The 19652-nt window shown below is 39.1% G+C and overlaps 1 protein-coding gene and 1 long non-coding RNA gene across 3 annotated transcripts in view; one reads left to right on the forward strand and one right to left on the reverse strand.

Annotated features, from left to right (window-relative positions):
* The window catches only part of LOC103280281 (uncharacterized), a 93199-nt gene that overhangs the window by 39445 nt on the left and 34102 nt on the right, over positions 1 to 19652 (forward strand). The gene's annotated exons all lie outside the window — the stretch shown is intronic.
* plekhm3 (pleckstrin homology domain containing M3) overlaps positions 1 to 19652 on the reverse strand; it is a 101288-nt gene that overhangs the window by 15155 nt on the left and 66481 nt on the right. For both annotated transcript variants that reach the window (XR_010000755.1, XM_003226077.3), the window contains exon 7: positions 13211 to 13368. Coding sequence is in view for 1 of the 2 variants with exons in the window: in XM_003226077.3 (XP_003226125.2) it covers positions 13211 to 13368 (158 nt within the window). In the remaining variant the exon portion in view is untranslated. The remainder of the gene's footprint in view (positions 1 to 13210; positions 13369 to 19652) is intronic.

Consider the following 19652-nt stretch of genomic DNA (forward strand, 5'->3'; position numbering starts at 1 on the left):
TGAAACATAAAAACAATGGCACTGCGGAGAATGCATTTGTTGCTTTGAAAATGACACTGGGCAAAACCTTTCAACAAGCAGCGACAGACTCCATTCCTGGGCAGTCTTGTTTAACTTCCCAGGGTTGCTTACGGACAGGCACTTTTCACTTCCTATTCTTACATTGGCCTTAAGGGTGCAGAGGGGTGGACCACTGCCTGCCTTACTTATATGGTATTGGTGCTGTGAACACATTTGATTCTCCGAATTGAAAAGTCTTCTCTTTTAAAATGCATCAGGAGTATACTCTGGATGATCCTTTTAATTAGCAATGCAGGAAACGGATAAAGGAAGCACAATGCCTGGATCTAAACTACTATATAAAATACAGATTATCTGCTTTGAACTGGATTATATGGAAGTGTAATATAATCCAGTTCAAAACAGATAATGTGGATTATCTGTTTTGATAATCTATATTATATGATAGTGTAGATCCAGCCAACGTTTCCTCAAACCACCATCCCAGCTAGATATGTGAATGCCTGGAAAAAAATAGATTAGTGTTTCTCAAACTCTGCTCTTCCAAGTGTTTTGGACTTTCATTCCCAGAAATCCCAGTCAGTTTATTAGCTGTTAGGAATTGTGGGAGCTGAAATCCAAAACATCTGGAGGAGCAGAGTTTGAGATACACTGGATTATGGAATAGATTCTATAATTGACAAAACATATATGACAAAACATGTATTCATATGTGTGATTTTGTGTATTCTGCTACTGTGTCTGCTACTTTATGGCAATCCATTAATTTCTCAGGGTTTTCTTAGGTAAGGTATGTTCAGAGGTGGGTTTGTTACATCCTCTCTTCTGAAATATAACTTACAGCACCTCATAATCATTGACCATCTTCCATCCCAGTACTAACTAGAGCTTTATTGCCCCAAAATAATGTGTAAAAACTAGATATGAGGATAACATTTATGCAAGACTGTGTACAATAGCAACTCCTTGTCATGGTTTCCATTTCTTCATTTTTTTATGGAAACATGAATATTATGTCTGCTCAAAACTATGCAAAATTAGTCAAGAGACAAATTTCTCTCTTTTACTAAAGAACCTGGAGGGGCATAAGAGGGTTGCCTACTCCTCAAACTGGCCAAAGACACAACAAAAGGGCATGCTATGCCCTCACGGAGCTGATGGTGGCATCCAGGGGCAAACAATTCCCAGGACAGAATGTGTTGGGAGTGCCACCCGCCAAGGCTTCAGCAGGCCAATGTAGCAGCGTTGTTGTTATCAACGGCCATCAAGTTGACTTCAATCTATAGCAATCCTATAAACCTCCATGTCAATCTGTCCCCAACAGTCCTGCTCAGGTCTTGCAGATTCAAGGCTGTGGCTTCGTTGATTAGGTCTATAAATTCGTAATGCAATTCGTCTTTTCCTTCTGCCTTCTACCTTGCCAAGCATTATGATCGTTTCTCTTCTCATGATATGGCCAAAGTACAACCTCAGTTTAGTCATCCACAGTATCCACAGAACTCATTTCTAGCCCTTTATTTCACATGAATTGATTTTTCACATCATGTTTCTTCACCCCAACTTTTACAACTATTCATAGAAATGGGAAATATAATGGCATGAGCAATCCTAGCTTTAGTATTCACACTTCACTTAGCCTCAAACTATTCCCTACCCCAACATACAGTTTCAGAACATTGTAATTCCTAGTCTAGGTTTTCCAATTTATTTTTATGAGAAGGAGCACTTATGTCTGACACTACGAAGGACAAGAGGAGACCATGTTATTGTTGATAGCTCCTTCTGTTCTTATTATATTTTGCCTACTCCTAATAAACTGACACACCCATAAAGGTTGCTAACAGATCTGGCATTGTTTAGAATCTTTTAGTTCCATTTGTAGCAAAAATTAATAAGTTTAATTGACAAATGTCTGGAAAAAAGGCACTTATACCAAACTGTTTACATCAAATTGTGTTTCTAAAGTAAGAGGGTGACTTTCAAATATATAGAGGATGCTTTACGTATTTAAGAAATAAAACAAAAAGTGAAATGGTCTCCCTTCTGAAGATTTCAACATTTCAACAGATACTGTGCATTTCCATTATGGACAACTGTAAATACATTTCCACATTCTCATGCTTCAAGCCAGTCTCTCACTGTTTTGTTTCTTCTGTGTTTCTCTCTCTCTTCCGAATCCTATTTTTGCAGCTAAACTCTTTTATTCTGGGGTCCCTAATAATGGCATTGCTGGCTATGTGGTGATCTTGGACAACTTTGAAACACAACTCGATATGCACAATGAAACGTTTGACATTGAGGGCCTTTCCATACTTTGAATTCAGGACCAAAGCCTTATAGACCAAACAGATTCAGTGCCCTCGGTGAATCTCCAAGTATCTGTGACCATCTGGGAAGTGAGGTCCTTTGGGTTACCTTGACTCTGAAATAAGATCAACATACCCACTTTAAGTTTATTTTTTCCTTTTTCTACTGCATTACTTTAGATCTATCTATGGCACTCCTTGCATGGTTCACCCTGTGATGTTATACTTTGAAGATCCTTGTTGCACAGAGAAACTAAGGCCCTGCCTAGCCATTTCCCTGACTTCCCCCTCCTCCTTGATTCTAACCTCTCTTCCCATCGTCTCCTTTCCCTACCGCTATTTCTTTTTAAAAATAATACATTGGCCCAAATGCTAGTAGATTTCTACTCTCCTCCTCTCTCAAATATTTGTGGTAGAAGACAATTTGCATGGTTCACCTTTGGCCATTATTCTTGGCTAACTTCCCCCTTTTTTGTTGTATGGCTGCCATACTGAATAAAAGATCCCGATGGTTCTTGACTCACTAGAGATACAATCACACTGTGCATTTTCATAGAGGTGAATAAGAAATAGTGACCACATTGTATTCAGGATGGTGCCTGAGCATGGTAGTCAACAAGCCACATGTACATGCTCTTTTATTTTCCATACACTCTGGTGTTTTGAATTTACAAAAAAGAGATTTTTTAAAATGCTATAAAATGCCTTGCCTTGTGAACTATGTCTGGCAAGAGTATGTGAGCTTAATGCTTGCGCAAAGGGTGTGTATACAGACACAGGCAGGACATGTTTACACAGGCGCTAAAATGTAAAAGCACAGCAACACAAAGAGACCCCTGAGACCGAATGGTAACCTCAGAAATAAGGTTTGATGTTTGTTTGTTTGCCCTAGAGCAGGGATGTCATACTCATTTTCATCGAGGGCCACATCAGCCTTATGGTAGCTTTCAAAGAACCACTAATCCATGGATGAAGATTCCGTGGACACAGAGGGACAACTGTTATTTTTTTACTTAGCAGTTGGTGCTCTTTAGTTCTTAACCAGCTTGAGTCCCCAGATGTTAAAAAACAATGACTCCCATCACAATCAATTATCCACTATGCAGACTGAGAATAATCTGAATTGCAACTCAACTACTTATGACTCTGAGGTGGGGTAAAGGTTAAAGGACATTTTAAAGTCAGATATCCTACCCATGAGCCTTGTATCTAAATACAAACCCAACTTTCTTAACTAACAGAACAAACTGCAACTTTCCAGATCTTACTGTATCACAACTCCTATCAGCTCTAGTCATAATGTCTAATGATGAGGAATATAGGAGGTATCATCCAGCATCTGGATGGCCACATAAAATGATCTGGTGGACTGCATTCAGCCCATGGGCCCTGAGCTTGACACATGTGCCTTAAGGGTTCAGAAACCGCAAAACGTAGCAATCTGCAACAAGGTCCCGAGATCAGGCGAGAAAGTAGGCATGGCTGACATGAATGACCAGGCTCCTAAAGTGGCAGTTCATGTGTGGAGAAGGCAGGCAAAGTTTCAGAAAAAGGAAAGTAATGAGCAGGAGACCAGTTTGGGAGGAGGTGTCTCCCCTTTGGGAAAGAAATTGCTTCAACCAGTAGTTTCCAATCTTTGGCCTACTAAGTGTTTTGGACATCAATTCCCCAAAATCCCAGCCATTTCTCTAAATCTGCATTCTTAAGGAAGGCATATTTTAGGGAAAAATTAGTTGTTTGCTTGCCAATGACAAGGCTCAGTACTGAAAGCTGTGCAAAAATACACTGTCCTATATCTAAAGCATATGCAAATAACTGTTAATGTGCTGAAGCATCTACAGAATGAAGATCTTCTACATTGAATGTCTATCACTTGAAATGCTTACCTCTGGGCTTCAGTGAAGTAAGACCTAATTACCGTATATACTCGAGTATAAGCCGACCTGAATATAAGCTGAGGCACCTAATTTTACTGTAAAGAAACTGGGAAAACATTGACTCCAGTATAAGCCAAGGGTGGTAAATTTCAGAAATAAAAATAGATACCAATAAAATTACATTAATTGAGGCATTGGTAGGTTAAATGTTTCTGAATATTTACATAAAGCTCAAATTTAAGATAAAAGTGTCCAACTCTGATCAAATCATTATTCTCATCTTCTTCAATGTAAATGTGCTTATGTATCCTTTTAATAATAATAGAGTAAAATAATACATGTAATAATAATAATAATAATAATAAATACAGGAAAATAATACAAGTAATAAATAGAATAAAATAATAAATGCTATAATAATACAGTAATAATAAGATCAGAGTGAAATAATAAATGTATTAATAATAATAAAAATAGAGTAAAATAAATGTAATAGTAGCAACAATAGTAGAGAAAAATAATAAACATAATTTACCAATAGTAATAGAGAAAAATAATAAATGCACCATATATTCTCGAGTATAAGCTGACCCAAATATAAGCCAACCAGGACCCTCATCTGAGTATAAGCTGAGGGGGGCTTTTTCAGTTTTAAAAAAAGGGCTGAAAAACTAGGCTTATACTCGAGTATATACAGTAAGCCAGAGAATACTATTTTCAGCAGCACCAACAGCTTCTTTTGTTGGCCTAGCCCTTACACAGGTTCAGTATCCCTTATGTGAAATGCTTGGGACTTGACATTTTCCATATTTCAGGGTTTTTGGTGATTTTTTTTAATTTTTTTTTTTTTGGAATACAGGCAATCTCCGAGTTACAGATATCTACCCTACATAAGACTCCTAGTTACAAATGGGGGTGAGACAACAGTAAGTGAGAGAAATTTCTACCTCTTTGAAGGGAAATTCACTCCTGAAAAAGTTATCATGGAGAAAAGGTCTCTTCACTGAAGCTTTCTCATCAATCCTTGTTTCTACAACAAGTCAAATTTTTCAAAATCCAGTTGTCACAAGGAGAGAAAGTGACGTGAAATATTCTGAACAGACAGCAAACAAAAACCTTCCTTATGCCAACCAAAACTAAAAACAAAAAAAATATGCCAGGGTTACACTTAAAAATGTACCTGTTCTGACATACAAATTCAATTTAAGGACAAACTTACAATGCCCACCTCATTGAGTCCTACAAACACGACAGCTGTGGTCAGTGTCCACCATACCTAGAAGATGTCGACTGGATGAATAAGGTGATGTGGCAGTTTGTAAAAGGTCTTGTTTGTAACACAGGGACTGCCTGTACTTGCATATACATAATGAGATATCTTGGTGTTAGGATCCAAGTCCAAACATGAAATACATTGATGTTTTATATACACCTTATAGACGTATCCTGAAGTTTATATACAGTACTTTTAATATTTCTGTGCATGAAACAACATTTTGGCATCTTCAACCATCGGAAGCAAAATTTTCAGCCACCCAGGTGGACAATTTCAAAGCATTTTGAATTCCAGATAAGGGATATTCAACCTGTTAAAGTTATAAACACCAGAAGACTTCTTCACTTCTTATACCCAGCTTGAATTTTACTATTTTCATTTGTCATACAAACAAAGGAAAGACTCAACACCCAGAAGACAGCGACGGAAAATACTTTAACACAACGAATACCAAACCAAGCAAAATGGGAGAAAGAAGAAAGAATGTGCAAGCCTTGTGGACGAGCGTTAAAGTCCACAAACGTGGGGGTTAGGTTTTGTTGGACAGGATGTCAGAAGCCTGCCAGCCACAGCCCACAAAACCCTGCTAATTAGGTGAAATGATTGTGTTTGCTTTGGAACCATTTGGCCAACAAAGGAATGTGTCACGCTGATTAGCAAGAAAAGGGTATGTAATATTTGTGTATTCAAAGCCAGATGAGTGCATTATCCAGGTATTTGCTCTGTTTGCACAAGGACTGACAAAAAGAAAGAAGAAGAAGAAAAAAAGGGGGGGGGGTAAGAATGCTAAGCAAACAGGGTTAGTGCAAATGGAAATGCTAGCTCTTGAAGAAAGAGTGAGATTCGTCTTCTCTCATAAGGGACAAACAGGCCAGCCATGACAAATCACATCTGAAAACACACACATTTAAATCTAACTCTCCACTTTCCAAGATTACCTTGGACCGCCAGAAGATCCAACCAGTCCATATTCCAGGAAATAATGCCCTACTGCTCACTGGAAGGAAGGGTATTAGAGGCAAAGATGAAGTACTTTGGCCACATCATGAGAAGTCAGGAAAGCTTGGAGAAGACAATGATCCTGAGGAAAATGGAAAGAAAAAAGAAGAGGGGCCAACCAAGGGCAAGATGGATGGATGGTATCCTTGAAGTGAGTGGCTTGACCTTGAAGGATCTGGGGCAACGGCTGACAGGGAGCTCTGGCGTGGGCTGGTTCATGAGGTTACAAAGTCGGAAGTGACTGAACGAGCAAACAACAAACATCTCTCTACTTCCCTTCCCAACAGCCTGACTGCCAAGTTCTACCAAAGCTGCTCTCAAGAGATTCCTTGCTCTGAGAGCAAACTCCACCCTCCGCTGTGGTGCATCTTGTTTTGTATCTAGAAAATTCAAGGCGCTGGCACACAATAAAGGCATCATAGTGGATATAGACATAGTCATTCAAGAAAGCCATGAATTCAGTAAAGCTCAGAAGACCTTTAAGACAATTAAAGAAATTTCTCCTCAGAGCACTTGACTGCTGGATGGTTTCGATTTCTTATACCTTTCTAACTAGAGGCTAAAGAGCTATAAGAATTTCAATTTTTAAAAAGATAAATGAGATGCTTTCATTTTAATTCATATTTAGCAAGGCTGAATATAGAAAGGCAATAGCAAAACTGATTGTGCCAAAAAGCATATGGGTTAATATTTATTGCTTTATCTTGATTTGAGGATTAAAGAAAACTCACTTTTTGATGATAACATTTACAAAATGGTGTGTTTGTATGCAGGGCCGTAGCCAGAAAAAAATTTCGGGAGGGGTTTTGAAAATTTCGGGGGGGGGGGGGGGTTGAACCCCTAGCACATACCCCTCCTGTCAATATCTGCTTGAGATAGTGCCTGGATGGACTCTTAATGTTTTGCATCTCATAGACTTAGCATGGGGATTTGGCTAACCAGTTAAAATTCATGAGTAAACGAGATTTTTTTTATAACTTGAAAAATTTGGGGGGGGGGGGTTTGAACCCCTAACCCCCCCCCCCTCGCTACAGGCCTGTTTGTATGTGCATGTGAAAGGTATTCAAACATTCCATATATAATAAACCCATCTTTTAGAGGGAATAAAAGAAAGATTACACTATAAAACACAATTTTTGTTCCTGGGATATAAATGTCATTTCCTAATTGGTTCTGTTATAAAAACATGGAAAAAGTTTATTAAACTGCCAAAATTTTATTTCTGTGGGACAACCCTGTAGCACATTTTGCTCTGGTTTTTCAATGAATATCTCATAGAGTCTTAAACAATTCAACATAGTTTGTGGCAGCCACAAAAACGAAGTTTCTGGAGAATAATAACTACTTTCAAAGTAAGTACTGCACAATTAAACAAGAAATGACACTTTCAAACCAGGAACAGGAAAAAAAAGTTTGTTATATAGTGTTATTCATTTACCTACCATTAAGCCACAATTATAACATAGGAAAAACTATTGTTGAATGAAGCTTAAACATCTTCATCCATTTTGAGAATTAACTCCAATGAAAAGTCTCTGTCAATCCTGAAGATGTCAAAGCAGACCATGTGATTTTACTCTTACAACACATTAGTATTGCTGGAACTTGACCCTCACTGCTTGCGTAAGATAGCACTTTCTAGAAATAAAATCACTAGAAGAGGTTGATATCTAGGAATGAAGGCACCAGGGATGAAATCTGGTCCATCTTTTATTTTCAACCCTGTTACACTTGCAAGTGTTTGGGATACACACAGTGAAGACTGCCTGAAAATCCACAAAAGGTGTGTGCATGGAGGTGATTTAGAGGGAATAGTGGGAACTGAAAATATGAGGACTAGGGTTGTTATGCAGGTCATTGACCACAGCCCCAAACAGGGAAATGGCACCCTACTCGCAGAAAACAACACCAAAGGGAGACCTCTACTAACATCTTAATATGTGGTGTGGCCTATGAGCTGCTTCTGGATGACATCCAAACAAGAACAGAGAACTCTCCCTAGAAATGGTCCTAGGAGTAATATTGCCAAAGAAACCAGAGGTAACAAAAGCCCTATGGATATTCTGACATTTGAGATGACATGCATATCTGACACCTGCTGACACCCCAACCCCAGAAATCCCATCCAAATTATCCCATTCCACAAGTCAACCCTAATCTGAAATGTACACATTCAGAGTGACTAAATACACTTGTATTTAAAGAGTGGCCACTGCTATTTTGAATTCACTATTTTCTTTAACTGAACAAAATTCATAATCTTGCCAATGTGGCAACACTCAAAAACGGAGAAATCCAGACAAGAAACAATCAGGGCCAGCTAACATCTCCCAACAAAGGATTCCCCAGGCAAGAAGCAGCCAGGCTTTGAAGCTGCAAGGCTATTCCATGCTAATCAAACTGGCCAATTGCAATATTCAAACTTGCCTCAAACAGACAAAATTTCTTTCTTCCACCCTGGACATTCCACAGATATATAAACCCCACTTGCCTGGATTCCAATATACCTCACAACCTCTGAGGATGCCTGCCATAGATATGGGTGAAATGTTAGGAGAGAATGCTTCTGGAACATGGCCATACAACCCGGAAAACTCACAGCAACCCTATGTTGAATTGGTTGAGACTCAATGATATGTTGATTGAAAAACTATAGCAACATGTGCTATATATAGTCCAGCAAAAAGCAGGATGTCCAGCAAAAACAAACCTTTTGCAGTTTAAAAAACTTCGTTCATGTTTTTACAATAGAACCAATTAGGAAATGACATTTATAACCCAGGAACAAAAATCATGTTACATTGTATTATCAATTGAGTTGCTAGGGCACTTTTAGACTGCACTACACACTCCCATAGGGCCTCTCAATCTAGAGAGTAATGCCTACATATACTCAAGTGGAATGATCCTTGACATATCCATGGATCATTTCAGAATCCTTAATTTTGGCTACAAATCCTGCCCTCAACTTAAACATGAAGTCAACTTACACATGAGTATATACAGTAGATGCCGTACTAACTGCCGTAAGAACGCCATGGCTAGGTATGGTCTCTTCTATCACGTTTTTGCATTCTTTCATTTTCCTCACCAATATCACCAATATTTTCTTTATCCTAGGTCAGATTAACATTAGTTCTGATGCCTCTTCATTCATGACTTGTATTGACTGAGCTGAAGTTTGGAAATGATCTCCTTGTTTTCTTCTAGAATACTTATATACTTGTGCCACACATAATTTAAGATAGCTTATAGACAGGGTTCTCATTTCACCATAAAACAAAAGCAACAAATGGATCCAATCCAGAGAATGACTGGGCAAATGCTGTATTTTTTCAATTCTAATACACACTTTTCCCCTATACTGTATAAACATATCTAAAAATGGGGTATGTCTTAGAATGGCAGATGTGATGTATTTTTTGTTATTGTTGGTGCTACAGAAATGAGAGTGTGCTTACAATCGACAGCATCTTACAATGGAAGAAATATGGTAACAGCATATAAAGATGTCTCTCCCAGGAGGTTTGGCTACACTGACAAAGGAATATTCTTCCAGTTGTGTAGAAACACAGTAACAGAGTGACCTAAGAAAATAATCTTGGCCATCTCACAAGCTGCCAACCAAAATAGAAAGCAGATCAACACCATACATGTTCAAAACTTGATTATTCAATACCTGATGCTTCATAGCTGGACAATCCACTGAAGACCACTCTGTGAGATTAATAATATGAATAGTGTTTGGCCCATTTTCACATATAAAGAGGCACGTAATAAGAAGACAAATTAAACAGGGCAAACTCATGAACAAATCAGAGCATACATATATTTCATCAACCCTTTCATCTATGGCTTACATTATACCTTGGGCCTAATGTGCAGTGTGAGAGCACCCTATGTGCATTCAGGGGAAATGTCCCATTTCATGTCCTGGCTTTCGTTGGGGGCCCTGATCTGTTTTTTATTAGCCTCCCAAACTTGGGAGAGTTGCTTTTTGATTCTTTTGTTTTGGGGCCAAAAATCCCACGCACTGGCTCTCCTTCCCGGAGTGCATTTTTCTTACCTGGCACTTGCTGTTTCTACTCTAGAGTACGAGGCGCTCGGCTGTAGGGACTGGCAGGTGTGTGCGTTTTCTGGGCCTGCCTGCAAGCCCTGCCATATACACACTGTCCTTGGAAAAAGAGTGCGTGTGGTGGGGCGTGCATGCAGGCCCGGAAGGTATGCACGCCTGACAGTGCCTGCAGCTCTAAAGTAAGAGGCGCTCAGCTGCAGGCACACTCTGAGCCTGTCTGCTTGCACACCCCACCACACACTCCCCGCCACATACTCCAAGAGTGCATGTGTGGCGGGGCGTGCAGGCAGGCCCAGAGCGTGCCTGCAGCCAAGCTCCAGGCCTGCCTGCCTGCACGCTCCACCACACACACACTCTTTCCAAGGCAAGGAGGCAAGTTTGGATGCACACGAAAGCAGGCTTTTGTGTCGAGCAGATTTTCGTGTGGGAAGGGGACTTCCCATTTTGAGCTTCTGAAGAAACAGAAGACACGAAAGAAACAGTTGAAACACTAGAAACGAATTTCGCACACATATCTACTACCCTGTTTCCCCTAAAATAAGACATCCCCAGAAAATAAGACCTAGTAGAGGTTTTGCTGAATTGCTAAATATAAGGCCTCCCCCGAAAGTAAGACCTAGCAAAGTTTTTGTTTGGAAGCATGCCCATCGAACAGAACACCAGAGCATGCAGGATCGGTAAATGTATGTACCATATACATGGAAATAATGGTAGTAATAAGAAATTCTTGATAGGATTCACAGTTTGTCTGGTTATGCTGGTTTGTGATGACAACTACTGTACAGTATATAATAAATGTTCATTTTTTTGTTCGACAATAAATGTGAATTATTTTCAGGGGGTGTCTTATTTTTCCATTACCATTATTTCCATGTATATGGTACATACATTTACCGATCCTGCATGCTCTGGTGTTCTGTTCGATGGGCATGCTTCCAAACAAAAACTTTGCTAGGTCTTACTTTCGGGGGAGGCCTTATATTTAGCAATTATTTCGGGGGAGACCTAGTGCATCTTTGGGAGCAAAAATTAATATAAGACACTGTCTTATTTTCGGGGAAACACGGTATGTACTGTGGTACATAAAAGGAGCCCTTGGTGGTACAATGGGTTTGAATATGGAGAGCACGAGTGAGCTCCCTCTGTCAGCTCTAGCTCTACCCACAGAACGGTATAAACATCAAAAATCCAGGCATCCCCTGGCCAACGTCCTTGCAGACGACCAATTCTCTCACACCAGAAATGACAGTTTCTCAAGTCACTCCTGACACAAAAAATGGCTGTAAATGCATTTTGTCTATGAACCAGAAACATGAAGTTTTTCTATCTTCTTCCAAAGCCAGGCTTTGGAAATGTATAGGTCTCTTATACATTTCTGGGGAAACAGGAGCATATAGCTTGCGGACTAGCCTCCCATTTAAGCTGACTACAAAGGCTGCAGCTACACACAAATCTGAAGCCAAAGGGGTCTCTAAAAGTATCATGCTTGCACATCCAGGGTATGCCTCCAGAAAAGATTTATCTTAAGACTTCTTAGATGTAAAATTTCTGAAACAACTTCCAGAGATCACAAGTCTTCCCTTAAGGTTATGTACATCACAGTGTTTAACATGAGCCCATATGTCTAGCCCTCAGCACATAATATTGGGCTGTAATTGACTCCAACAAATCTTCTGGTGTTTACATGGGGGTAGACACAAGAATGACAGTAAATGCCACAGAAGCATAGTGCACATTCTTCACTGAAATCATACAACCGGTCCTCCACAGACAGGTTTACACTTGGCATTTTTCAAGTGATCCAGGCACACATCCCCAGATTTCAATATAACTATGACAGGTACACACAGAATGCTCTAAACATTTCTTTAAAATGTATATACACTCTACCTACCGGCAAACCTTGGAATGGGAAGATCACTCAAGCCAAAAAAGGAGATATAGTAGAAAAGTGATTATTCTGGACTTAGAAGGTCAAACCAGACATAACACTAAATGCCTATTTGCATTTGTTATTATTATATTTATTTGTATTTGGCATACAGTGAATAATACAGAGCGTATTTCACACCCTCTTGTAGTCTTTACTAAAATGGCCCAGTTGAAGCTGTTATTTTGCATTGGGAAAATCCTTTCTTGAAGCGAAAAATCAATTTAATGTCATATCTTATTTAGCCATGAGAAGAAGACATAGAGTGGAAGGAAACTTGATAGGCATGCCTGATTCATTCAATTTATTTATTAAAAACTAGCTTGGGTACCTGGCAGTGCCCAGGTTATTTGAAAAAGGCATTGTTTGTTTTGGGGTGTTAGGTAATATCATTTAGTTAATTATCAACACTATTTGAAAAAGTCAATCTTTGATTTCGTTTTTATGAATGCTCCCATTAGAAAATACATAATGATGTGGGTAAACTACAATTCCCAGAATCGTGGGTCAATCCTCCCCAAACCAGGCTCGCTGTAACCTGCAATGTCCTTGGAGGGCGGACTTTGGTGGCTCCTCAGCACTGTGGGTAAAAGCAGTTTGTGGAGGTAGGAGGCTGTTGTGTAAATGGACACCTTTCCACACACACACATATAGATTTTCACTTTTATTATGTGTATAGAAGATAACTAGAAGAATAATGGTAACACGTGCATCACAGATTTTTACCTGCTTGTAGAAATGTCCTCAAATGGGTACAGGATCTCGCCATTGTTACAGATCTCGCAGATGAATCCCTTTTGACTGCAAAGGCTGCAGCTATATACATGAGAGGTGGCAAATTTGATGACTTTCCCAAGGAAAGGGGCCAGCTTTCCTTCAATAACCTGCAAAATGATGGAAAAGGGTATCACATTTGCTACAGAATTGAGTGTGGACATTAGAACAGTATATTCCTTCTCTCCATAGGGGATACATTCATGGACTTACCATGGAAACAGAAAACCATGGACAGTAGCAAACCCAATTGAAATGAAAAACCTCTGCCAGAAGTTATCACAATTTGTGTTGGAGGAATTTTGCATACCATAGAATTGCCTGGAAGATCTACAACATTTCTTAAAGAGGAAATATTTTGTCAGATGCGGGTAGGGTGAAACCATGGTACTAGTCCCACCGGTAAGAAGGCTGTGGTGTATGTTTTATTAAATGAGTGAGATAATTATTTAGAGCTGATGAAAGTAACTCATGCAATTTTCAACAGTTTTGGGGGCAGGAAAAGGGAAAATATTTAACAATCAGGAATACAAGGTAAACTAGAAAAAATTAATTCTGAGTTCTCATCGGAGATGCCTAGCTCCTGAGTAAAGGCTAGATCATGGAATGCAGAGATGGATTACACAAAGATCTAACAATGACACAGATAACTGAGACATTTTTAAAAGCCATTTTCATTAACTGTTTCACTTTATAGGTTAAAAGAATGTATTCTTTTTTTTTCTATGATTCAAATTATTCCCCTCTTAAGAATGGCTGCAATGTCTTAATTTTATAAGACAGATATATATGTGTGTATGTATGTGTGTGTGCAGAAAGCATGCATTATTCCACAGAAGCTGGTTAATGTTTCGGTTGATGAAATGTTTTTCTAGGTTACTTAATTTGTACACTACAGCAAAGTTTAATTATTACACTATGAAACACGATTTTTCTTTAATTGGTTCTATAATAAAAACATGGAAAAAGTTTATTACACTACAAAAATCTTGTTTGTGCGGGACATCCTGCAGCACATTTTGCTATAGTTTTTCAATGAATATATCATTGAGTCTCAACCAGTTCAACATTGTTTGTGGCAGCCAAAAATACAAAGGAGCATAACAATTACTTTCAAAGTACTGCACAATTAAAAAGGAAATAATACTTTCAAACCAGAAACAGAATTCTTTTCAATTTTTGTTACATAATTTTATAGGTCACACTTTGAGGTTTCAACCATCCAGATGAACAACGTAAGTGCTGTTGTAAAAATGTAGACATCATCTGAACATCTTTTTTTCCCCAAAAATGACTGACAGGTTGATTTAGAAGAGGCTGGCCCTTGCTTTCATTTGAGTGTGAGAGATTGTGACTTTGCCCAGGGTCAGAAGTTGAGCATTCAAGGCCAAGAAAGGATTTACATTTTGATCTCCTGGAGTCCTAGTCCAGCAATAAAAAGCACTATAGCACACTAATGATAAGGATAAATTTTTAAAAATCATCAACTTAAAGGGGCCAATTATGTACATGAGAAGTTCATTTTAACGTTTACTTAAACAAATATCCTGCCTATCCCAAATATGCAATGCTAGTAATATTTTGATCCAAGTCCTATACTGTCTTACACTTCAAAAGTTCACCAACATGCATGACAATTAAATACTGTATTTACTCGAATCTAATGCTCACCTTTTTTGACTGAATTACCTTCCCAAAATTAGGGTGTGTATTAGATTTGCATAATATGGTATATACTTTTTTGGGTTTCAGGGTTTTGAAAATTGAGGTGAGCATTAGATTTGATGGCGCATTAGACTCGAGTAAATATGGTAATAGACTTAGTCGACATGCCAGACTTTCTCATTCTTCTCCCCTCCTCATCCTTCTCCCCTCCTCATTCGATCTCTACCAACCTACCCTGATAGAAGTGCTGGAGAACTTGAAAGTTTGAACACGTCTTTGGGATAGTGGTTGATCTTTCTGCAGATATTGCCCAGCTGTGCTACTTTTATTTATTTCTTGTGTTCAAGCCCTACAACAAAACTGAGAAATTCCATAGGAATGCTTGGTTGTACTACATATCGACCTCCACACTATAGCCTAAAACTCTGCACAGATGTGGAATGGAAAAATGTAGGCAGGAAAGGAAGTTCATGGGAATTGCTTGGGCTGCTGCCATGGAAAGGACTTGCCAAAAGCCTTTCCTTCTTGTAAGAGCATCTGTGGATGCACAGGAAACCAAAATGTTATTGCTAGCTGGGCAGATTGGACATCTGTTTGTATTGTAAGGGAAGGTGAAGTTCTCACTGTGTCCTGAGATATAGGAAGAGCCCCTCATGTTGAATGTTAAAACAAGTCAGAAAGGTCACTACGCAAAGTGGGCTCAAAGCCAGTACTTTGCTACCGTTGTAAGAAGCAGCTTTTTTTTTAAAGTCTTCCTTAATTAATTCTGGTAATGTCAAAAGTCTGAACTAGTTAAGGGGAAATGATGCTCAATAAGAAAGGGGAAACATAAGAAAAAGCAGATATGCGAGTGATAGGACATACAGTTGCAGATTAATATAAACAGAGAAATCAGTGTTTGAACTAAGAAGCGTTGAATTATGTGTCAAAAATAGTAACTTGCCCAGGCTGAAATAGCCAAAGAGGCTACGCTGAAGATCATAATTTATTACTTCCACTTTATACTCTGCTTTTCCTGTAATGAACTCATGGAAATGTACATGGCTCTCCTCCTCTCCATTTTCCTCTCAACAGCTCGGTGACGTAGGTCAGGCAGGAGAAAAGTAACTGGCTCAAGTACATTTCAGAGCTCGGCAACCCTGGATTTCCCCGGTTCCCATCCAATACTCAACTCTACCACTGGCCTTCAAAGAAAAAATTATAAAAATAACAAAATGTAGATTTTATTGTTCTCACAAACATCCACTGTTTACATATTTGGTCAAGAAGATAATATTGAAAGTTTTGCAGGGTTTGGACTCATATGGAAGCAACCCAGCAGGAGGGAAAAGAAACGTATGTATGTGAATGCAACAGAACTGAGTGCATGAAATGATTACTGCCTATAAGGGTGGGGGGTGCCCATCAGTGAATGAAAAATTTAACCAGTGGACAGATTTACTCGTGGTGGGGTTGGAAAGATAGGAAAGAAGCCCCTATCATTTAATGGTTAAAAAGCTTTATTACTCTAGCTCAGTGGTTCTCATCCTGCAGGTCCCCAAGTGTTTTGGCTTACAACTCCCAGAAATCCCAGCCAGTTTTACTACCCCTTAGGATTTCTGGGAGTTGAAGGCCAAAACACCTGGGGACCGACAGGTTGAGAACCACTGCTTTAGCTGGTCAAAAATGCAGGCAGTCCCCAAGTTACAAATGACTCATAGTTAAGAACGGGAGTGAGACAACAAGAAGTGAGAGGAAATCTACTTCTAGGAAGGGAAGTTCACTCCTGGAAGGGTTATTGTGGGAAAACGGCCTCTCCACGGAAGCTTTATCACCAACTTTTGTTTCCACAACAACCCACATTTTTCAAAATCCAGAGATTACATGGATAGGAAGTGAGGTAAAATCTTCTGAACAGGGGCACACACAGCAAAGAAAACATCATAGGGGTGTTTACACTCTATGCTATCCAAAGCTAAATATATAATAATAATTTTATTTCTTACCTGCTTCTCCTCATAGCTCAAGGCGGGTTATATATATATACATACACACAAACATACATATATGGTTGGAGTTACGCTTAAAAATATATCTGTTCCAACTTACATACAAATTCAACTTAAGAACACACACACACTGCTAGTATGTATTTCATAGATGTCAATTTCAACAAAATTTATTTTTGGAAATATGGTCAGCATAATATTGGTGCATATGCCAAGCCCTTGTTCACTATACTTCTCTTTCCTACTTCTTGTCTTTCCATTAGAAATACAGTAAAGAAATAGGATAAGGAAAAATGCCAGAGGTGGTTTTTGGTTCAAATCAAACCATGGGTCTGGAGGTTAACCCTCCAGAGCTGCACAGACTTCCTGAAAGGCCAAGAAATGGGGGAAACCCCTGGAAATTGCTATAAGTCCACTTCTGGTTTTAAACTACAAGGCTTTAAAAAGTTTATATAATGTCCATACTCCATAATGTTAAATTGTGAGCTGCTATTGGCAAGAAGAGACCAAAAGCTATAAAAACGCCTTGACAGGCAGCATTTTGCCCACCTCTGAGCTGTGGACTAAAGAACCAACCAATCTATTGAGGATGATACATTGGTAACATTACAACATACATGGTAGACATACATGGGTTTATAAAACAGCACATGGGACTTTTTTATTTGAAATGTCTTACACGGAAAAGAGGAACTGAATTATATAAAATTTTAAAAATGAAAAATACTGCTATAATAATTACAGATTGCAAGTCAAAACACTGTTATCAGGGGAGTTGCCCCACTGAGCTCAATATGAGCTATTTTTGCATTGGCATCCTTAAGACCAGTGGCTGTAATCCTATAATCCATCTTTGGAGCAGAGACTTGCTTCTGCGTAGAAATGTATAAAGTTGCACCATGAATATTATGGATATCAATCTGCAATACAGTATTTAACATGTGTCACATGTTGTAATCATTTTAATGCCAACTTAAGATTTCTAAACTTTTCTTGCACAATTTGAAACCCGAATTCACAAGTACACTGTAGGATTCACTTGCTCACCAGCTAACATAATGACTTGAAATTAACTGGGCGGACTTCTGTAAAGGAGAGGTAGGATTTGTTGCTCAGAAACACTTGTAACCATAAAGCCTATTTACAGAAACAGTGCCTTGCGGGGGGAAAATGAGAACAAATGGCCTCTTTAGAAAAGGCCTTAAGGAAGTCTTGTTGAAAGCTGTACAATACAAAGAACGTTATCGCTGGATTTTCGCAATGTGTGAGGCATACGCCTAATATAGTCAAAGTACAACTAGCTAGAGCTAAATCAATAGATGGCGAGAACTTCAGAGGGGGGTGGACTGCCCCAGAAAGGAAAGGTTTGGCCAGTGTTTTCTGAACATGGTTGGAATCAGGTATGACATGCAAGAATAATTTCAGCAGGTCCAATCTCTTGCCTAGGGACTACACAATCTACCCAAAAAAGAAGTCTGCCCACCACAGTATACCATGCTGCTGTAGTTCTACTACAACCAGAGGTCTTCCTCACACAACTATGGGCAGAAATGCATTTCAAATTAGTCTCCATCATATCAGTACTCCCTTTTCACTAAGTGCTTATCATCCTTGTTGAAATAATCACAAATGAAACACATATGATTGCCATAAGTGGGGAAGAAGTTCCAGATAGTGAGAGCGCTACATGGGCACTATTTCTTTTGAAAGCTACTGAGTTGTTTCATGCAGGTAACTTCAAGTGTATAGAGCGCGTCTCCACACCAGTGATGGATATGACTGAAATCATGGTCTCTCTGAACAAAAGGAGAGAGTAACTGTCTTTCACAGTGCCATCTGAGAGCTGATGTGGAAGTCAGATTTCAAAAATCAGGCTCTCATTGTATAGAGTCATGGCTACACAGAAATATGTCTCAAGTGACATGGATTTCAGCTGGCTTTTGCTTTAGACAAGTGATAAGCCAACAACGCAAAAATATCTAGTATATTCTGGCCAAGTTTTAACCCTAGCCATTGAAGTCATGCTCCATCAACAAACAACTCCCTCTCCCCTTTCCTGCCCCACACCTGCACAGAACTTATAGAAAATGACAGAAGCTTTAAGAAAATTCTTCAAAAGCCAGGCAATCCAAGACCTGCCATGTTAAGATAATTGTACAGACAAGACTAAATGGAGTTAAATATCCTTGGTAGAGTATCAAGTTGCACTAATCTTGGGTTCTTTGCTTAGCACTGATTTGCAAGCTCAGAGATCTAATAGTCTTTACTAATGATTTCACTTCAGGGCAACTAACCTTGAAGCAGGTATCTCCAAAGAAAAGGGAACTGTAGTTCAACAGACAGAGGTTAAGCCTGCACTTACCCCCTTTAATTTTAATGAGGCTGCACTGTACTGTGGGGCATTGCAGGTTAGGGTTAATAATTGAAGCTAAAGAGGCAACGAGACCTACATTCCAAGGCACTACGGCTTCTGGGAAGACAGTACAGTCTGTAAATAGTTGGCAAACCCCACCCTTGTAAATCAGCATGTTAATCATTATCATCATATCGGTGATAAGGCTCTTTATAAGTCAACAGGGAGGTCATAATTTCAACTGTCGATTCACGATTTGAATTATTTCCGTGAAGATAACATTTATTAAGAAACACCTCCCTGAGAAATATCGGGTTGCTTGTTAACTTCTTTTTACACCATAGGAGCACTGGATCTAGGGGGGAAAGCAACACAATAGCTCTGTACA

Source organism: Anolis carolinensis, chromosome 1 (genome assembly GCF_035594765.1).
Source record: "Anolis carolinensis isolate JA03-04 chromosome 1, rAnoCar3.1.pri, whole genome shotgun sequence".
Taxonomy (NCBI): Eukaryota; Metazoa; Chordata; class Lepidosauria; order Squamata; family Dactyloidae; genus Anolis; species Anolis carolinensis.